At 50.7% G+C, this 17720-nt stretch overlaps 4 protein-coding genes across 4 annotated transcripts; 1 reads left to right on the forward strand and 3 right to left on the reverse strand.

Moving 5' to 3' along the window:
• Positions 1 to 3514: 3514 nt before the first annotated feature.
• Positions 3515 to 3754, reverse strand: STEHIDRAFT_67813 (uncharacterized protein; the record flags this gene model as incomplete). Its single annotated transcript, XM_007309948.1, has 1 exon — positions 3515 to 3754. A coding segment is annotated over one exon (240 nt), but the record flags the coding sequence as incomplete, so codon positions are not given.
• A 5534-nt stretch (positions 3755 to 9288) lies between these two features.
• STEHIDRAFT_104797 (uncharacterized protein) lies at positions 9289 to 11108 on the reverse strand. Its single transcript, XM_007309966.1, has 6 exons — positions 10855 to 11108; positions 10575 to 10807; positions 10499 to 10524; positions 9824 to 10451; positions 9606 to 9769; positions 9289 to 9546 (listed from the first exon to the last, which is right to left on the reverse strand). Exons 1-6 carry the CDS (start codon positions 11093 to 11095, stop codon positions 9411 to 9413), a joined length of 1428 nt encoding a protein of 475 aa, XP_007310028.1. The 5' UTR covers positions 11096 to 11108; the 3' UTR covers positions 9289 to 9410.
• Positions 11109 to 11268: 160 nt separating this feature from the next.
• STEHIDRAFT_142515 (uncharacterized protein) lies at positions 11269 to 12638 on the forward strand (the record flags this gene model as incomplete). The annotated part of the gene is made up of 5 exons (XM_007309967.1): positions 11269 to 11291; positions 11343 to 11499; positions 11560 to 11878; positions 11959 to 12025; positions 12113 to 12638. Coding segments are annotated over exons 3-5 (702 nt in total), but the record flags the coding sequence as incomplete, so codon positions are not given.
• Positions 12639 to 12732: 94 nt separating this feature from the next.
• Positions 12733 to 17599, reverse strand: STEHIDRAFT_125591 (N-anthranilate isomerase). Its single transcript, XM_007309968.1, has 2 exons — positions 17001 to 17599; positions 12733 to 16873 (listed from the first exon to the last, which is right to left on the reverse strand). Exons 1-2 carry the CDS (start codon positions 17354 to 17356, stop codon positions 14842 to 14844), a joined length of 2388 nt encoding a protein of 795 aa, XP_007310030.1. The 5' UTR covers positions 17357 to 17599; the 3' UTR covers positions 12733 to 14841.
• Between the last annotated feature and the right edge of the window lie 121 nt (positions 17600 to 17720).

Here is a 17720-nt window from a genome sequence, read left to right on the forward strand (position 1 = left end):
CTCCCGGAAGATCACTCGTGCTGGCATTAGGTATAAAGATATGTCTATACCTACCAAAGATAGATACATTATGTGTGGCCTATGGCACAACTATGGCGTCTGCTACCCTATACACAGTCACATTTACATGTTTTATGAGTTGAACGTCAGAAAGAATATCAAGACTGGAGTACCCCACTGACCTTGTGTATGGAGCCAAATAGACGTATGACCGTGTGACGTTCCACGCCTGGTTATACTTTCTGTCTGGATAAGAGTTAGCATTTAGCAGATATAGATACATAGGGACCTACTCCTGAAAAATAGGACAGTCTGGTAATGACAATAAACAGACTCCATGTTGGGTGCAAATTGTAAATATGCAATGCAAGCGCAAATTCTTCATGAAAGACTAATTCCTATGAACATTACAACATCATAAAATGCCACTACAGGACTAGCAAAAGGTCAACATACATTGGATGGCATCCTATCAGTGCAGATGGACTAGGTGACAAGGGCAAGGCAGATAACAGTGCAGCGAGAATAGAGGTCACGTGGAAGGTCTGTGGACCAGTCCGGTGGACCAGAACCAGGGTTAGGGGTCTGCATGAACCTTGCGTTGCGCGGATCACCGCCAAACCTAACAAAGAAAAGAAGCAAAAGAAAGGAGTAGTATAAACGATGTACCTTCGTTCCTCAGGCATCGTAATAGCCGACGGAGACCAATGGAAAGCAGCTTTCCTCACCAACCACGGCCTGTATGAACCCATGGTCATGTTTTTTGGTCTCACCAATTCCCCAGCCACTTTCTAGACAATGATGGATGATATATTCCAAGACCTAATTGCTACCAGAAAGGTGGTAATTTACATGGATGACATCCTTATTGGAATCGAGACACTAGAGGAACATCAGACTATTGTCAATAAAGTCCTAAAATGACTTCAAGACAATGACCTGTTCCTTAAACCCAAAAAATGCACATTCGAAGCACCGGAAATCGAATACCTAGAAATGATCCTAGGACACGGCAAAATCTTGATGGACCCCATTAAAGTCGCTGGAGTACTTGAATGGCCCACTCCGAAGGACCTAACAGATGTCAGGTCGTTGTTAGGATTTGGAAATTTCTACCGGCGATTTATTCGAAACTTTTCAGACAAAGTGCGACCCCTTAATGACCTAACAAAAAAGGATGTCAAGTGGAGATGGACGGAGGTCGAACAAAAAGCTGTTGAAGACCTCAAACAAGCCTTCACCTATAACACCCCATTGCTGGGCTGTATATTCAGGATAAGAGAGGAATTTCCTAGTCTCTAGTTACATGGTTCGTACTTACCTTTTACGTACATCTGAGTTTGATCTGAGCTTGAAACTCATGTATATAGCAGTTACCTGTGCTCACGCACAAATATCAACCGTTGTACTTCAATGACCGCTTCAACTGAAATTTCAAGCCCACAAAAGTCCCACACAAAGCCAATGATAATGTCTCCTTCAATGTGGCCCATTTCCTCGTGACATTGATCTAACATCATCGGGACCGTGACACTGAAATTTTGTGGCTGGAAATATTCCGATTATTTGAGGTGTTAGGAAGTATTGGTAGCTTCCCGTCGCTCTTGTGAGGAGCAGACTCCACAGAAACCAAATATCACAGCATGTGTGCGATCTCACCAGTGTGATCTTGGTGTGATCAATCACAACGCCAATAAAAGATGTATCAAGCCAGCGTGCATGTAGACTCTTTTCGATCTCACTCCCCGTTGATTGGTCAGACGCAAACTCGTTTGGATCTTGCTCCCCATTGGTTCATATGCTACTGAGGTGAGATCGAGAAAGAGACAGAAAGTCGCCACACAGCAGTGCCACCGTCGCAGAACAGCCATAAACGGCAGTTGCCATTTTAGACCGTGGAACACTGCTCTCCCACATAAGATTCAGACGAAACAGATTCACGCACTACAACCAATCCTCTATGGCACTTAGAACGTGCAAGAGCAACTGCAGAGTGGTGATTAGTAGGGAAGCACAGGGCCACACGTTATCTACATGAGCGCAGTATGTCGACGTTACCGAATATAGGAGCTTCCAAAAAGGGCTCTCGCACGTGGCTTGTCTAGAGACTGCTTTCCCATTATATAGTAGATAGTGTTCCAAACCTTATCTTGAATTATCATCAGCATTAACACCAACAATCTCCTCTTTTTTTCTTTTCATCTTGGTGCTGGTCCCTGTGTCTCTTCCATGCTCGAGACCACTTGCACGAGGGTTTCGGTTCTCTGGTTTCTTCCATGCTCAAGACTACTCGCACGAGGGTTTCGTTTCTGCCTCATACTCTCCCTCGTTGGACGCCTCCGGTCAGCCAGTAGATATGTGTACCACTAGTGGAGAGTATTAGGTGGACTACCTTGACAGCATAGCCGTGCAAGGCTTATTTATGTGATTTACTGACATTTTAAGACCATTCACAGGTTTTTCCGGGATTTTTGAGACCACCCTCGAATCGGGTGTCTCATCACCACAGCCCCCGTCATCATCCAATCCGACTCCGAGAAACCATTCCGAGTAGAATATGACGCATCAGGATTCAGAATCGGAGGAGTACTATCTAGTGATGCCGGGGTCTGGTTCGGTCCGGTTCAGTGCCCATTTTGAGAACCTTGAACTGAACCTGAGGTTCAGTTCAACCACTTTGGTGAACCTGAACCCAAAATCAGTTCAGGTCCAGTTTAGGTTCGGTTCAGGTTCAAACCAGGTTCACACATACAAAATGGCATGCATCATGATTCAAGCTATTTTCCATGATATACTAATAATTCCAGAGTGACAGAACAGGCCCTGGAACACTCCTATGAAGGTTGCCCAAAAGGTGACCTTGAAAACAGGTAAAAATATGCAATCTTGGCCTGGTGAGGGCCTTAAAATATGCAAACTCTGGGAAGGGTCAGTGCCTACTGACACCTTTGGTGTGGCAAAAAAAAAAACAGCTAGTGTTTTGCACGGGTTCAACCGCGGGTGCCAGAGACAAACCCGCACCCGTACCCGCCAAAACCCGTACCCGCACGGGTACGGGTACGGGTGAACCGCGGTACTCTACGGGTTCGTCAGTCACCACCGCGGTGGAGGAACCGCGGGTCGTCGGGTACGGTGTTGACAGCCTTGAAGGGATCTGAACACGGGGAATGACTGTATAACGGGCGAAGGCTGTGTATAGAACATGCAATGTAATATTGAGTCTATATATGCACAATCGGAAGGTTATAAAATGGGAGCAATTAAACAAACAACAAACAACGACGACGAAGATGAAATAACCAAGGGTACGGCGGTTGAACGCAGCAAACACAGAGGCGAAGATGAAGACCGATGGTGGAACAACGGTGTCCAAAAATACAAAAATGCAAAACTCAAAGCCCGGCCGTGGTTGAGCACGACACAACTCGAAAGAAAGAGGGACAGCCAGTGTTATGTTGAACAACGAAGTAAGGGTCAAACCCCTACCAAAAGACTACGAGATCTTTAGTGATGTTTACTTCTGCGAAAGATCACCATCATCACCGGTCAAGTCAATAGTATCGACCTCAACATACTTTCGTTTGCCCTTACCCTTGTCGAGAGGCATCTGATCCTCGACCGTAATCAAGTCTGCCCGATTCCAGGCGCCAAGGCACATGAACACGCGAATAGACTTTCCGGATAGTCGACTGCGAGTGAAATGAAGAAGGTGGCGTCCTTGGGAGAACACCCGCTCCACGGCGGTCGAAGTAGCTACCAAACGATAATGAGACGAGTACACAAATCACGAGCTCACAGACAATGACGACGTACCAGGAGCACATAGATAATCCAAGGCCACTCGAGAAAGGACTGGATATGCACCACGGTTGTCCCACCACCACTTCAACGGATCAGTGACGTTCAGTAGGGGAGCGGCCAGGAACTCGTCAAGCTCATTCCGAGTAGAGCCAGCAACAACCGAGATATTGGCGAAGTTGAAGGACAGCGCGGAAGGAGCTGCGGCATTGGCAGTGGCAGCAGCAGCGGCGGCCTATGAATTAGATACACATCAATACTATGTTACATGATACGCAGCCGGGCATTGATGGAGATGAACAACGTACTTGGGGAAGTGGACCAACGGGCGTCTCCGAACGAACGTAGAAATCGTAGACATCGCGAACAGTACCAAGTACTGCCTCGATATATTCCGCATCACGTTTTCGGGAACGGAAGTACTCGAGTTTCGTGCCTGGATGAAGGACTCAAAACACAAAACAGTGAGCATACATGGCAGGTAAGAAATAGGGCGAAGGTATAATCTTACTTAGAGGAACACAGTACATATCCGAGTCATCCGTCTTGGAGTGGTATCTTTCCATCGTGCGGCTACCAAGTCGCATAGCAGACATCACCGCAGGGTGAAGACGAGGACGTTTGTGGTCGATGAGTTTCTTGTTGAGGAGCATGTCGCTAATGCGATCGAAAGTGGTGATAACGAAGGCGATGGTGGGCACCGAATCTTGTGAGAAGAAGAGTGTCGCATCCTTGAACATCTAAGATGAAGATATCAGCAAGTGGACGGTGTTTGAGTGCATTCGAAGACAACATGTACCTTCAATGCGTAAGAGATATCCTCGAGTATTTCCCAATCTGTCTTCCCAAGCTCAAAGCGGCGCATGGGCTTCGAGGCCGTAATCGCGTTGATAGCCTTTCGATACTCCAAAGCGACCGCAATCATATCAAACGTCGAGTTCCAGCGGGTAGATACGTCGCGGGGGAGGAGCTTGGGTCGTAAGCCGAGGCGTTTGCAATGGGCACGCCAGAGAGGGAGTTGGATGGTAGTCGAGTGAACAATGGCGAAGGATAACTGACGAATCTAATACATGCATAAAGACAATGAGTTGTACGCAACGAAAGCAAACAAACACAAGACACACCTTTGTTATCGCGACTCGTGCAACTTTCGTATCTTTGAGCACCTTAGCACACTCTTCCTTCGACATCCTGCGTAGTTCGTCCGATTCATCTCCTTCCTCTGGGTCGTCAACACCATCGCCATCGCCATTCTCACCATCCTCAGCTCCACCATCACCCTCGTCAGACTCCGAATCAACTCCACCATCGTCCGCCTCGGGCCTCTCATCAACATCCTTGTCTATATCGTCGAGATCAAAGAGCTCGACAATCTCCTCTAGTTCCGGCGTGTCATCGTCATCTCCATCTTCAAGTTCACCGCCACCACTACTCGATCCTCCAACCTTTCCTGCCTTCTTCTTCGCTAGCCGTTTCTTGACCTTGTCAATAGCCGCGAGGAATGGTCGAAGGATCGATTTGGCGCCTAGATTTAGCGTGTGGTTGAAGCACCGAACGCGGTGGTCTTCCTCGAACGAGTTATCATGGGATGCGAGTTCCGTAGTCTGAGTGTCGTTGGATGTAGCATTATCCCCTGCAAACGACAGCACCGGAAGTCCGTTGATACAGTAAGTAATCGCAAATAGTGGAGGAACTCAGAGTATATCATACCTTTTCAGTGATCTCGAACTCCTGGAGCATGTCCTGAAATGCTCGTGCAAGAGCAGTGCCCGTATGAGACTGAGGTAACAGACAAAGAAAAAACAGTATCAACGATGATGAACTCGCGATCGGATTGCAGTGATGTGATGTGTCATACCTCCGGAAGTTCGACCATATCCAGAAGGAAACAGAGCGGAACACCGTTGTGCTGAAGGTGGACGGTCCATGCAACAATGGCGGTGTGGTTTGGTGCGGTCCATGCATCAGTTGCAAAATGTAATCTGCCATCATAGGTCTTATTCAAAGCAAAGCAGTGTCAGCATACGAAGGCGACGGCATCAAGCTGAATGCATACGCGGATAAGGGTCTTGATCTTCTCACGACAGCGAGTAAAGGCCTCGGAAATGTCGCGGTAAGCAGTATATGGAGATGCGAGTACCAGGCCAGGGCGTCCATTCGTCATAAGTGTCCGAAATTCTTCGTCTTTGAGTATGTAGGGCGCGCGGTTGTGCTTCGTAAACCAGCGAACAAACCAGCCCCTGTATACCGTCAAATAAGCGAGGACAACAAAGAGTAAAAACGAGACCCATACCGAGTTTCACGACTCGAGAATGACCGGAAAGTAGCCTTGACGGGCTGCTGCCCTTGGCGGGCAAAAGCAGCATGGATAGAGCCATCCTGAGCTTCGGATATCCTCCCAACCTTAGCATCCGAGACAGCTTGCTTCCCGTGGCACTTCTCCGCGTGACTGGTAAGATTTTGCGTGCTGGATTTGTCGCCGGTGTCTTGGTATCGTTTAACGCCACGAGCGGTGGACTTACAGGTGTTGCCGAGCGTGCAAGGAAAGTAATGATACTTGCGGTTGGTACCGTGATCGTAACCGACAGTGACCGAGTCAAGCTTGAAGAAACCGTATACCGGGGCTTTCCAACGAGTACGAAGACGTGCTATAAATGTAACACATTCAGAAATGTCGAACTGCGGTGAGGATAATGTGGAAAGGGACGTACCGATCTCATCATCGTCATTCTGACGAGACAGCCTTGGTGGAGCCTGGATATCATCCTCTTCACTGCTTGAGACCTCGATGGCGGGTTCTGAGGTGAATCGAATCACCAGCATTCTCAATACAATGTACGAAGGAGACATATCAATGACATACCACATGTTTCGACCGGCGTGTGGGTAGTATCAACATCTAAAGAAACGACCGTGTCAAAGGCGAAGATTGGATACAGTGAGAAGGTGGTTTCCCTTACCAGAGTGATTGGAGGTCTTCGTACGCCGTGCTCTCTTGCGAAACGGAGCGGCGGCGGCAGCAGCAGCTTTCTCAGTCTTCTTGACCACACGCCGTGCCCTAGTCATGACTTCGGAGCCTACCCTCTTAAGAGAGTCAGAGAGAGACGAGTGGATCGAAACAACAGAACCAGTGTCACTAGTAGCTTCCAGTGACGGCATAGATGGAGGACGCGTAGACGGAGGGGAAGGAGGACGCGTAGACGGTCGAGACGCAGGCCCATTGGCCCAATCGTCCATAGTCGTGAAAATAGACGGTGCCATAATGCACGGACTAGAAGTATGATGACCCGCTTTTATACAGCGCAAAGAAAGTGTACTTTCTTTAGCCGAGGCGACGATGCCAACTGTGTGTTTGTTCACGAGAGCTGTGGAGAAGCAAATGAGCATGCGCCGATACGACTAGCTCGAGATGAAAGCGGCATGTGTACACCAATATCTTTGCCCATGGCAAATAATCCCGGAGAGACGGGCAACCATGAAAACGTTTGGGATGCGGACGCCATGCATTGTCCCAAAGATAAAGAGCAATATCACTTTCCGCTGCAGCTATTGCGCTGAGATCGAGTGCTGAAATCAGAAAAAGGAAACAGACGATCTTGAGGACAAGACCGACAAGCCATACCTCGTGTACGATTGCGCGGGCTGCTACTTATCGTGTCAACACGAGGCAAGCTTTTCACTGTAGTGAAGAGACGTGCAAGGCGAATTCGGACTCACCAAAATCTCTGAGATAGAGCTCCTGCAGTTAGACCCTTCCGTCAATGATCATGCACGACAAGACCTCAGAGGCCACAAGCCCACAACTCTACCGATCATTGTCTTTGGAAAACTACTAGGATGATGTGCGATGAAGCAGAGGTTCGAAGCAGGGACTCCAAATGAACAACCACTGAGCATCGAAGATGGCTGTCTGTCCCAGATTGTGAACGGTGGGAAGTGTCGCTCCCGCTCGCATTTTGTTCGTTATTCATAGAACCGGAAGAGTGCGGTGAGAGTTTCACGGCTCTAGTGGGGCCAGGTGCCCCAGGTGGCATTTCGAAGTTCGAACTCAGTAATCAGCTTGAGAAACAAGGTTTTCACCAGCAAAGTCCGAGAGTGGCAGCGACTCCACAGAAACAAAGAAACGATCGCTGATTTTACTCGCAAAACTGCTCGCTCAGTACCAGCAAACCCGTGTTCAACACCGCGGGTCTCGCGGTTCTTCACGGTTCGGGAAAGCCCGGACCCGTACCCGTACCCGCGCCACACCGTGCTGTATAACCGCGGGTTGGCCCACACCCGTGCAAAACACTAAAAACAGCTGTAAAAAGCTTAATATTACCCTCATAACCCTCACATAAACTCAAGTTAACCAAGCCTATCCCTCACATAACCTTAACTTAGCTTAACCTACTAGCCTAAATAACCTACTCTATGCACAAAACAGTCTGTCATGTCTCTATTAATACTTGATTAGTGCTGACTAGGGTATGGTAGGTCTAGGTTAGGTTAGGGGGGTTGAGATTATGTGGGGATTCGGTTAGGTCAAGTTGAGATTACTGTAGATTTTCGACCTAAAGTTCGTCCCCGGTCCACCGGGACCGCCGAACTGAACCTGTTCGGGGGGACAGTCCACTGTCCTCTCCCCTTGTGACATCACCATTTGGGTATATTTGACAGAATATTTTCTATGTTTTCTCAGAAACCGACAAAAAACATACTCAAAAAGGTAATTGTCCCCTGTCCCCCGAGCTCAACGAACTTTGGAGGGGGGACAGGCCGGATTTGGAGGGTGAAGCTCTCACGCCACTGATGAACTTCAGGTCGAAAATCTACAGTATATGATCATTTGCCTTGTTGGTGAACCTTACCCCTCAAACAATAAAATAAAATCACATAATTTCCTGTGCAACAAAGCCAAATACACAACCTTCAAGAGACCCCACGGCTTTGTGACTTAAGATATACAAATTTTTAGGAGGTCTTCACCCTCAGATTGTGTGAAAATATTCAACCTAAACTGGGCGGCCTTCATAGAAGACTGAAGTGTCCCAGGGCCTGGAAGAACATAAGTTATAAGTATAACTGTAGTCTTTGACCATTACACACAGTAGCCGAGTGTAGCCTAGGCTAGGGGAGGGGATGACTGAGGTCGACCATGTCGACCATGGCTCATTCCAGAGCCATAATATCACAGTTTCCACTAATATCCTTGTGTCTAGCTTATGTGGGTTCAAATAGCTTTGAACAAGCAGGACTTTGAGGGAGCTTGTTACAAAACTAATGCGAAAATAGCACTGAAATGGCTTCATTTATACAGGTGAAGTTCGGGGTCCAGTTCAGGTTCAGCTCAGTTCACCCACATCTGAACCTTGAGCCTATCAGCCTGGTTCGGTTCAGCAATTGCCCAGACCTAGACCCCGAACAATGGTCCAGTTCAGATGGTTCTGGTTCGAACCTGGTTCACTGAACCTGACCTGTGCATCACCAGTGCCAACATATAGACCTGTTACTCTTCCACTACACAGCATATGTAGCAACCATGCAATATAGTGATTACTAAGAATAAGTAAAATAATAATCCTGTGTATGAAGCTAATCACCACCCTCTAGGAAACAAGACAGGAGACAAATCAATCATCTGCTTCATCAGCAAGTGTAAGGCGTTCATGGCATATTCTAGCGACTACAGTGCCGTCAATGGGGATTGCATTGCCTTGGAAACCTTCAGGGTAAGCCACGGGAGGTACATCAGGGCTCGTAAAGGCACTAGGGTGGAAAAGAGCAGGTCAGTACGAAATAGGGTTGATCAGCGAGGGGTCACAAACCTGTCACCCCAAAAACCATAATGCACCATACCAAGTGCTCGACTGGTCCACTCATAGTCATGCGCGAAACCGCCTGGGTAGAAGAACTCCATGACCGTGGTTCGAGGAGACGGTTTCATCCAGATCAAAGAGGTCAACCCATTCCCGTGGACTCCCATCATAATCTGCATGATTCCGGAATCAGACGCCATTTTCGAATGTCAGTACGAACTGCTCACCGTCGTTCTGGCCGCCAATCTCAATTGCTCGACTCTTGACAACTTGTCCATGCTTACGACGTTCACCTCATACCCATACTGGTCCCTGAGCTTGTACAACTCGCTCACTAGTTTTTCGTGATCCTCCTGTATCAACATCCTGCGACCCCACCCCTGCCGTGAAACGTATGTGATGACAGGGGTCCCTCTTGTCCCCTGACCGACTTCTTTCGCGACACCGCTCCAGTCAATGACATTCTCCCTGACAGTGCTCCACCAGTTGGGACTACCTGGAAGAGTGAACGGTTCTGCTGCTGTCCTCTGGGTGCGCCCAAAGTTCTCGCCGTTAAACGCAGCAGCACGGTCGGCGAGGACCACGCGATCGTAAACAAAAGGAACTTGCATGGCGGCGCGATCTGACCAGTCGGCTGAAAACTCCATAGAGATAGATGGGAAAGTCGATCGCAGAACATATTGATTCATAGAGGCGTAATCGCGCCAGTGGGCAGCATCTCCGTGGGTGAATATCATGCGTCGTGGGGGCGGGAGGTCGGAACGTCCGTCGGCGGGGATTAGAGGGTCAAGGGTGGAATACATGCGCCAGAAGCCGAAGAAGAGTTCGGCGGACCAATGATAATAATGTGTGATGCTAGTGCACGGTCAGAGTAGTGGGGAAAATAGAATTGAGGAGCATACAATTGAGGAGGGTCATTGGCCAACCACTAACAAACAATGAGAGGACTGTTCGGGAACGAAGAGAGAACGAACGTACTGTTGCGCCTTCAACACGGTTAGCGCCTACACCAAATAATCGCTTTGCCTCTTCAGGAGTGATGATACGCATCTCCTTATCACCAGGCATCCTAGCAGCAACCTCCTCCGGACTGTTTCCGATGTTGACACCGGTAGACGTCATGAACCTACGCTCCGGCACAGACTCTGGGTTTGCAGTAACGACGAAGAGTGTACCATTGAAGACATAGAGTCTGTCAAAGGTCGTCCAGCCTAGGGCAGATTAGAACATAGAAAAACAAAGGAGCGTTCAGACACACCTGGAGCATGAGCGATGATTTTGGTTTGTGGGACAGGACCAGAGTGCCAGTTGAGACGAGCATGGGGATCGAGTGTGGGGAGGATGCCTGCGGGGCGACGAGCGAGAGAGTCGAAGGGGAGAAGTGCGGAGGTAGAGGAAGAATCTAATGGGACGTCATTCTTGAAGAAGGTGAGGAGGAGGACGAGGAGGATGGCGGTCAGCGCGAACTCTCTCCTCGTCGGGGGTGCGATGGACTGCATGGACGGCGAACGCAAGGCGGCTTCGGCTTTCGCCGGTCTCCTCCTTGTCAAGGTGAGACGCGCGATGTGTGACAGACGCGTGACAGACGCGCTACGCGTTGTTGAGCAAACGTGACCATTGTTTGGAACGAGCCGTCTCGCGCGCTCTCTTCTTCATGCACCACCACCATCATGAGCGAGCCTCAGTTCCTTCCAGGTATTCTTCATCTCCTTCCTCTTCGTACTTTACTGACTGCTTTCTCTTCAGTCCGCATATGGTACACCGTCAATCACTCGCCCCAGTACATTCTCGCACGATCCTCAGAACGCCTGGCGGTTCTACCCATCCCACTAAAGACCACTAGCGGTCCTCGATATGCCACTGCCCCTCTCAAATCATGTTTGCACACCATATGTCGCTCGAGGTGCGTTCAATTGTCCTCATACCCAGTCAACTTCAATCCCATTTATGTTCTACGATATAGTCCCGATCTTGTCCAGGGCCCCGGTCGCGATTTTTCGCTCTACGTTCTTGACCCTCTCGAACACCAGTCTGCCCCCTCCTCCATTCTCTTTTCTTCCGAACTATCTAGTACCAATCATCCTCCGTTCGGTTCTGCATCGACAAATCTTCAAGTTCCAGCGACCAATGACACGAAGCAGTCGGGAGGAGTGGCTGTAGGCCTCGGCCTTATGTCATGGGCGCTGGCTACACCGGATGAGATGAGCACATCTGTGACTGGTACATTGGTGCTGCAGCCTTCTGGAGAATGGGCGCTTGAAGTTGTGTTTGCACTCCGAGAGGTACGTTGAGCACTCTCTCCACACTCCCGTCATGGCTCACGCCATCGTTCCCTTCTTATCCCCCTTTGTAATTCCCCCAGACGCCGCAGCATCATCCAAATCATGTTTCTTTAGCCCCGCAATATTCATCCCTCGGGCACGACCGAAGTAAGTCTTTGACAATTGAATCTACGGCCCTTCAACAATCAGTCACTGAATTTTGTCCAACGCACTCTCATGGACCCTCTTTCCCAGTCGCTCAGTTACATGCCCATTCGCGTCAGGCTCCTAGTCGATCGATGTCATCACCTACCCTTGACTCGCACCACGACCAAGTCCGACAGCCGACTCCAGCCGCGGTGGCCCATGCGATACAGAAGACAGTACAGCCATCCCTAGATTCAAAATCAAAGCTCAAACGAGAAACCACTGCAGAGTTGTTTACACGAAAACCGCTCATCCGTGCAGCCACGTTACACACACAATCCACGAGCCAGCCCTTCGATGCAGCCCCTCCTGCACAACGGCCCAATACTGCTGCCACAGCGTCCGGCACTTCGGCATCGTCAGAGGCTAATATCCAAGCCTTGTTGATGCATATCCTAGCCAACCCGTCGTCACTTCCTCCATCGCTGGGTTCTCTTCTCTCTTCCCTGCCTAGGAATCTCGTCGGCGATGCAGGCAATGACGGAGTCTCGACCACTAACTTCGCATTAGACGCGTCCAGTCTAGCTATTCTTGCCGTCCTTGCGGATGCGGCATCTAAATTACCTGCACAACCCCAAGTAGAGACTACGGCACACGCAGATCCTTCTCCGTCATCGTCTTCGTCAACGTCTTCTATGTCGCACCCTTCGCAAACCTCCGTCGTGCCTCAAACACATCCTTCTGGTCTGAGTTCTGTTCCAGCTACTCAGACATCGGGAGAAACAACATCTGGATGCAACGACGACGATATCATTGTTCTGGACAAGGAAAATGTCGACCCTGACGCTTTCCGACGTCGCACATCTCTTCGTGCTGCTCCTCCTCCATTGGAAGCGTCTCCACCAAGACCACCGAGACCCGAACGGGAACGTCGCTCGCACAAACGCAGTCGTGCAGATCTCCGCGACGAATCGCGTTCTTCACACCGTGCAAGTTCTCCGGACCGGAACTGTGACCGCGCAGGCCGTGTTTCCCCAGCTCCCTATTCTCCATCCAAACGTCGAAAGAAGCGCCATGAGACACAGACCTCGCCTGTTCGTCCTTCCACGTCTCGCATCGCCAGCAATAGCAAGGGAGTGACTCGTTCACCACCGTTCACCACACGGCCGCTTCTCTCCGACCCCATACCTTTCCGCACTTCCTTCACGTCTCGTAGTCGCCAGCCTTCAGGGTCGACAGTGCCTGCGATGCCTGTCGCAAGCACGTCAAGTGCATTGGAAAACTCTGCTCCGCCACCTAATGCGGATCTTCTTGCAGCACGGATGTCCCTCGTTGCGTCCATCTACAAACCGAAGAAGTTCCTGGTCCCTTCCTGGGCGAAGACTCAGACCGCTACTCAGCCTCGATTCGCGAAGAAGCCTGTAGCCCAACCTGAGTCTTCACAACAGTCCCAAGAAGCCCGTAAAGGGAAGAGAAAGGCGCGTAGCAAACCATCCACCGCAAAACGAAGCGCCAGAGAGACAGAGACTAAACGAGGGAACACCAAAAACGTAACGGATGGGTCGACCGCTGCTACCTCTCAGGACGCCCTTGATCAGTTTTCAGGAACGCCCTCCGCAGTGAACCAACATGTTCCTACTACCGTCAATATGATAGTTTCGGCGCCCGCTCCTGTGTTCCCAACTGCGTCGTTCCTCTGCACTCCCCGAGCCACACCCTCTACACGGCTAGCCTGGCCAAGCCGAAACGATCCGCATACTATTCAGTCCCCCTTCCGAGCCATAGTTCCCACCGGTCTACCTTCCACCCCACACAGCCGCAAACGTCAACCTCTTTCTACTAGTTCACCGTCGCGTTCCATGTCAAGCCCTTTGTTTTCTCCCGAAAATGATGACAAGCTTGATTTCACTTCCCCCACGGCTGAGATGTCGCCCATCCAGAAGGTGCTTGCGGGACGCGGTGTAGGAGGGAGTGGCACAAATAAAGCAAGAAAGGCCGATGTCTTCGTATCGAAGCACGATGACGATCAACCCTCCAGCTCTCTGCCCATTGCTAGTAGCGACGCCGATGATGAGGACGACGGGGATGAAACCGTTCGAAACCCAGTCGATCTGGATATTGCTCCGAAAGTTTATTCTTGGGACAGCGATCTTCCTCCTTCTTCGCCTCTTCCGCCTTCTAGTCCGAACATCTCGCCTACAGATGGAGAGGAGCAAGACGACAACCAGGAACCCCCCAATTTCCACTTGTCGTCCTCACAAGAGACAAACTCTTCTATCAACACCGGAACTCAGAGCGACACCGACGTCGACTACGAAGCGTTCTCGTCGGATTCTGCCTTGAAATCCTTCTTTGATTCTCTCAGTGCCCTTTGTCAGTCTTCACATCCGAGCGTTACTGAGGCCGACACATTCAAGTTGGATTTAGGCCTCACATCACCTGGAAGAGAGAGCCCGTCTGAGCGGCGAGACGAGGGATCAGACGGTTTGTGGGAAGTCGGTGGCGGTGGGTGGACTGCAGAGGAAGAGGCAGAGCTGTTGTCTTTGTTGATGGATGGATCAGCCCCTACGGCTGGTTAGGATGTTAAGAGCTCGGCTGCGCATTTCTCTTGTAGCAACTAACCCTGTCTTCTCATGCAGCTTGTGTCGACGTTCTTGTGTAACCTCATGCCCATATCATCTTCCACCATACATCATCATGACACGTCTTCATACACACATAGTAGTATTTAGTGCACTGTATATAAGTACAACATCACATAGCCCGAATCAATCAATATGATAGGTGTTGCTTCGACTCGATTCCCTTGAGAAAACACATGTTCTAAAAGTGCTATCTTACTCTGTGCTCCCTTTGGCTGCTCTGATGAACTGTCTGACCTTCTCGATGTCCTTCGCCGAACCATCCTCTAGCTCAACCCCTCCGCTGACGTCCACCGCCCACGGCCCCACAGCTTCGATCGCATCCACAACATTTTCTGGCGTCAAACCTCCCGCTAACATGATAGGCATCGGCGCAGGAGTACCGCCAATCTCCCTCTCTGAAGGACTGACGCCAGCCTCGCCGAGCTCAACGACCTTCTTTGCGACCTCCCAATCCACCTTCTTGCCAGTTCCTCCAGAAAGACCACCCGGCACGACAGCAGCATCCAGCAGAACATACTGATGAAGACCCGGCCGCGCGATACCCTCGACTCCCTTACCCTCGGCATCCACGTGGAAAACGCGAATGACAGGAACAGGGATTTGCTTCGCCCACTCCAAAGGCTCGTCGCCGTGTAGTTGAACGATATCCAGCTGGGCTACCGCTACGCAATGCAATATCCAGGCCAGTGGCTGGTTTTGGAATACGCCTACAAGGAGTGGTCGAGTCGGTGAATGAACGAGACGAAGGGCGTGGGTCGTGAACCACGGCTCATTCCGTATCGAATCCTGGCTGGTCGAAGAGGAAGACGATGATTCCGGTGATTGTGATGCAGAGCGCGCGCCTCGCACGCTAGCTGCTATCTTTTGGGCTTGCTCGAGAGAAACAAATCGCTTGCTGGATGGGACAAACATCAGGCCGAGCATGTCCGCGCCAGCTTCCGCCACAAGCAATGCCTCATCATCGGTTCTGAGACCACATATCTTGACCAAAGGCGCGCGCTGCTCCGCTAATGGTTGGTCTTCGGTCCAGCCCAAAAGCTCGTGGATGAATGCCTTCGTGTCCTTGGCCCGCATCAATGCCTCTCCGACGAGCACGGCGCCTACTCCTTGATCAACATACGTCTGCACGTCTTGGTTGCCCATGATGCCGCTGAGAGCACAGAGCACCACGTCTTTCTCCTTGACCATATCGGCCAGTCGAGACGTGGTACCCATATCCACCTTAAAGTCGTGCAAGTTGCGGTTGTTGACGCCAATCACTTTCGCCCCTAGCTCGAGGGCGATCTCCATCTCCTTCGCGTTATTGACCTCGACAAGCGGCTCCATCCCAAGACTGAGAGAGTACTCATACAGTGCCTTCAACCGATTGGTCGGGATCATGGCGACGATGAGAAGCACGGTATCCGCGCCGTATAGTCTAGCTTCCGCGATCTGATATTCGTCGAGGATGAAATCTTTACGGAGGACAGCGGGGCGGTTAGGGAGGGAATCGATTGCTTGGCGGGCCAAACGCATATCCAGAAGGGAGCCCTTGAACCAAGTGGGCTCCGTCAACACCGATATGACGGACGCGCCTGCGAGGGCGTAGGTGAGAGCCTGTTGAGCAGCATTGGCGGAAAGCGCGATAGGACCTTTTGAAGGGCTGGCGCGTTTGATCTCGGCCATAAGTGCAGGGGTACGCGCTTTGAGACGAGCAACGAGTGGGATTAATGGTGGGCTGAGATGCATGGACAGGAAGGTATCGAGATCGGCAGGGCTGGTGCCGGGGACTTCCTTCGCAGCGGCGACGTCCTTCATGCGTTGGGCATAGATCTTCTCCAAAACGCTTGGAATCTTCTTCGCCTCTGCTTTCAGTTTGCCGTCGACAGCCTCGATGGGGAATGGTGGTAGGCTGACGTCCAATACGCCAGAATCTGGATTGGCTTCCCACAATCCACCATTCAAAGCGAGGAAATTCCGCAATAGATCATCTCCGGCTTCGGAGAGTATGCTCTCGGGATGATACTGGACAGCTTCAAGGGTGTACTTCCGGTGCCGAACACCCATAATGACTCCCGAATCTTCGGTGGCAGCAGTGACAGCGAGGTCAGCGGGGAGAGACTTGATATCGGCGGACAGTGAATGGTAGCGGGTAGAGTTGAAGCCTTGTGCGACATTCTTGAAACAACCACGGCCGTCGTGACGGATACGGCTCAACTTGCCGTGCATAATCTCGCCAGCGTACCTGCAGACATTGTGCATTATCAGCTGGTGATACATCGGGGGTTGTGGTAGGCTGTCATCCTTGAGGCAATTCCACTCTGGCCGAGGGTGACCGTAGAATGGGATAGCACACGGGTATAAGTACGCACCCTATTTCACCGCCAAACACGTCTACCAAGCATTCCAACCCCATGCAAACACCTAGCACCGGTACTTTCCCGGTGAAGTACTTGATCGCCTCCCTCGAAATGCCCGAGTCTGTGACAGGATGTCCGGGACCGGGAGAGATGATGAGACATCGAATCTGAAGCTGGGGGAGGGCATCGACGGGGATAGCATCATTGCGTAGGACGGTGATGTCTCTGCCGAGCAGTGAGAGGTGCTGGTAAAGATTCCAGGTAAATGAATCGAAGTTGTCGATCATGAGAACGTCGATTGGTCGTGCCAGAAGTTCTGGTAGTACTGGAGGTGCAACACCTGGGAGTGCGTTTGTGGGGGTCGCCATGATGAAGCAACGACAGGTAAAGCTGAGACTATATAGCTCAAGAAAGCGCTATGCAAGAGCGAGATCGACGGCAAGGAATTTGAACAGCGGTGCGTTCCGTGCCCAGTTCAGATGGAATCAGGAGGAGCTCTGATAGTTCTCAAGTCCTATCCACGGATTTTTGGTGTGGGTTTCGCTGGATCGGACAGCCTGAATAGCGCCGGTATCAAGTTATGGGATGAGTTGGAAGGGAGCGAAGGATGAGATGAGGCGAGCTGAGTGTCCCAGTCATGCTAGCGTCTGCAGAAATAAATTAGTCTGAGCTGACTCATCGCCCCTTTTCGAACCTTTGGTGCCACTTATTCGACGAGGCGCCACAACCAGC

The sequence above is a fragment of the Stereum hirsutum genome (genome assembly GCF_000264905.1).
Source record: "Stereum hirsutum FP-91666 SS1 unplaced genomic scaffold STEHIscaffold_19, whole genome shotgun sequence".
In the NCBI taxonomy this organism is placed as follows: Eukaryota; Fungi; Basidiomycota; class Agaricomycetes; order Russulales; family Stereaceae; genus Stereum; species Stereum hirsutum.

Bases quoted from the DNA above. Each gene is read 5' to 3' on its own strand.
- STEHIDRAFT_104797 (XM_007309966.1), bottom strand. From the start codon at position 11,095: ATGCAGTCCATCGCACCCCCGACGAGGAGAGAGTTCGCGCTGACCGCC. The intron at 10,808-10,854 runs GTGTGTCTGAAC...AATCTGCCCTAG, and splicing joins AATCATCGCTCATGCTCCAG to GCTGGACGACCTTTGACAGA. The intron at 9,547-9,605 runs GTTTGTGACCCC...TTTCCACCCTAG, and splicing joins TATGGTTTTTGGGGTGACAG to TGCCTTTACGAGCCCTGATG.
- STEHIDRAFT_125591 (XM_007309968.1), bottom strand. From the start codon at position 17,356: ATGGCGACCCCCACAAACGCACTCCCAGGTGTTGCACCTCCAGTACTA. The intron at 16,874-17,000 runs GTGCGTACTTAT...CAATGTCTGCAG, and splicing joins GTGTTTGGCGGTGAAATAGG to GTACGCTGGCGAGATTATGC.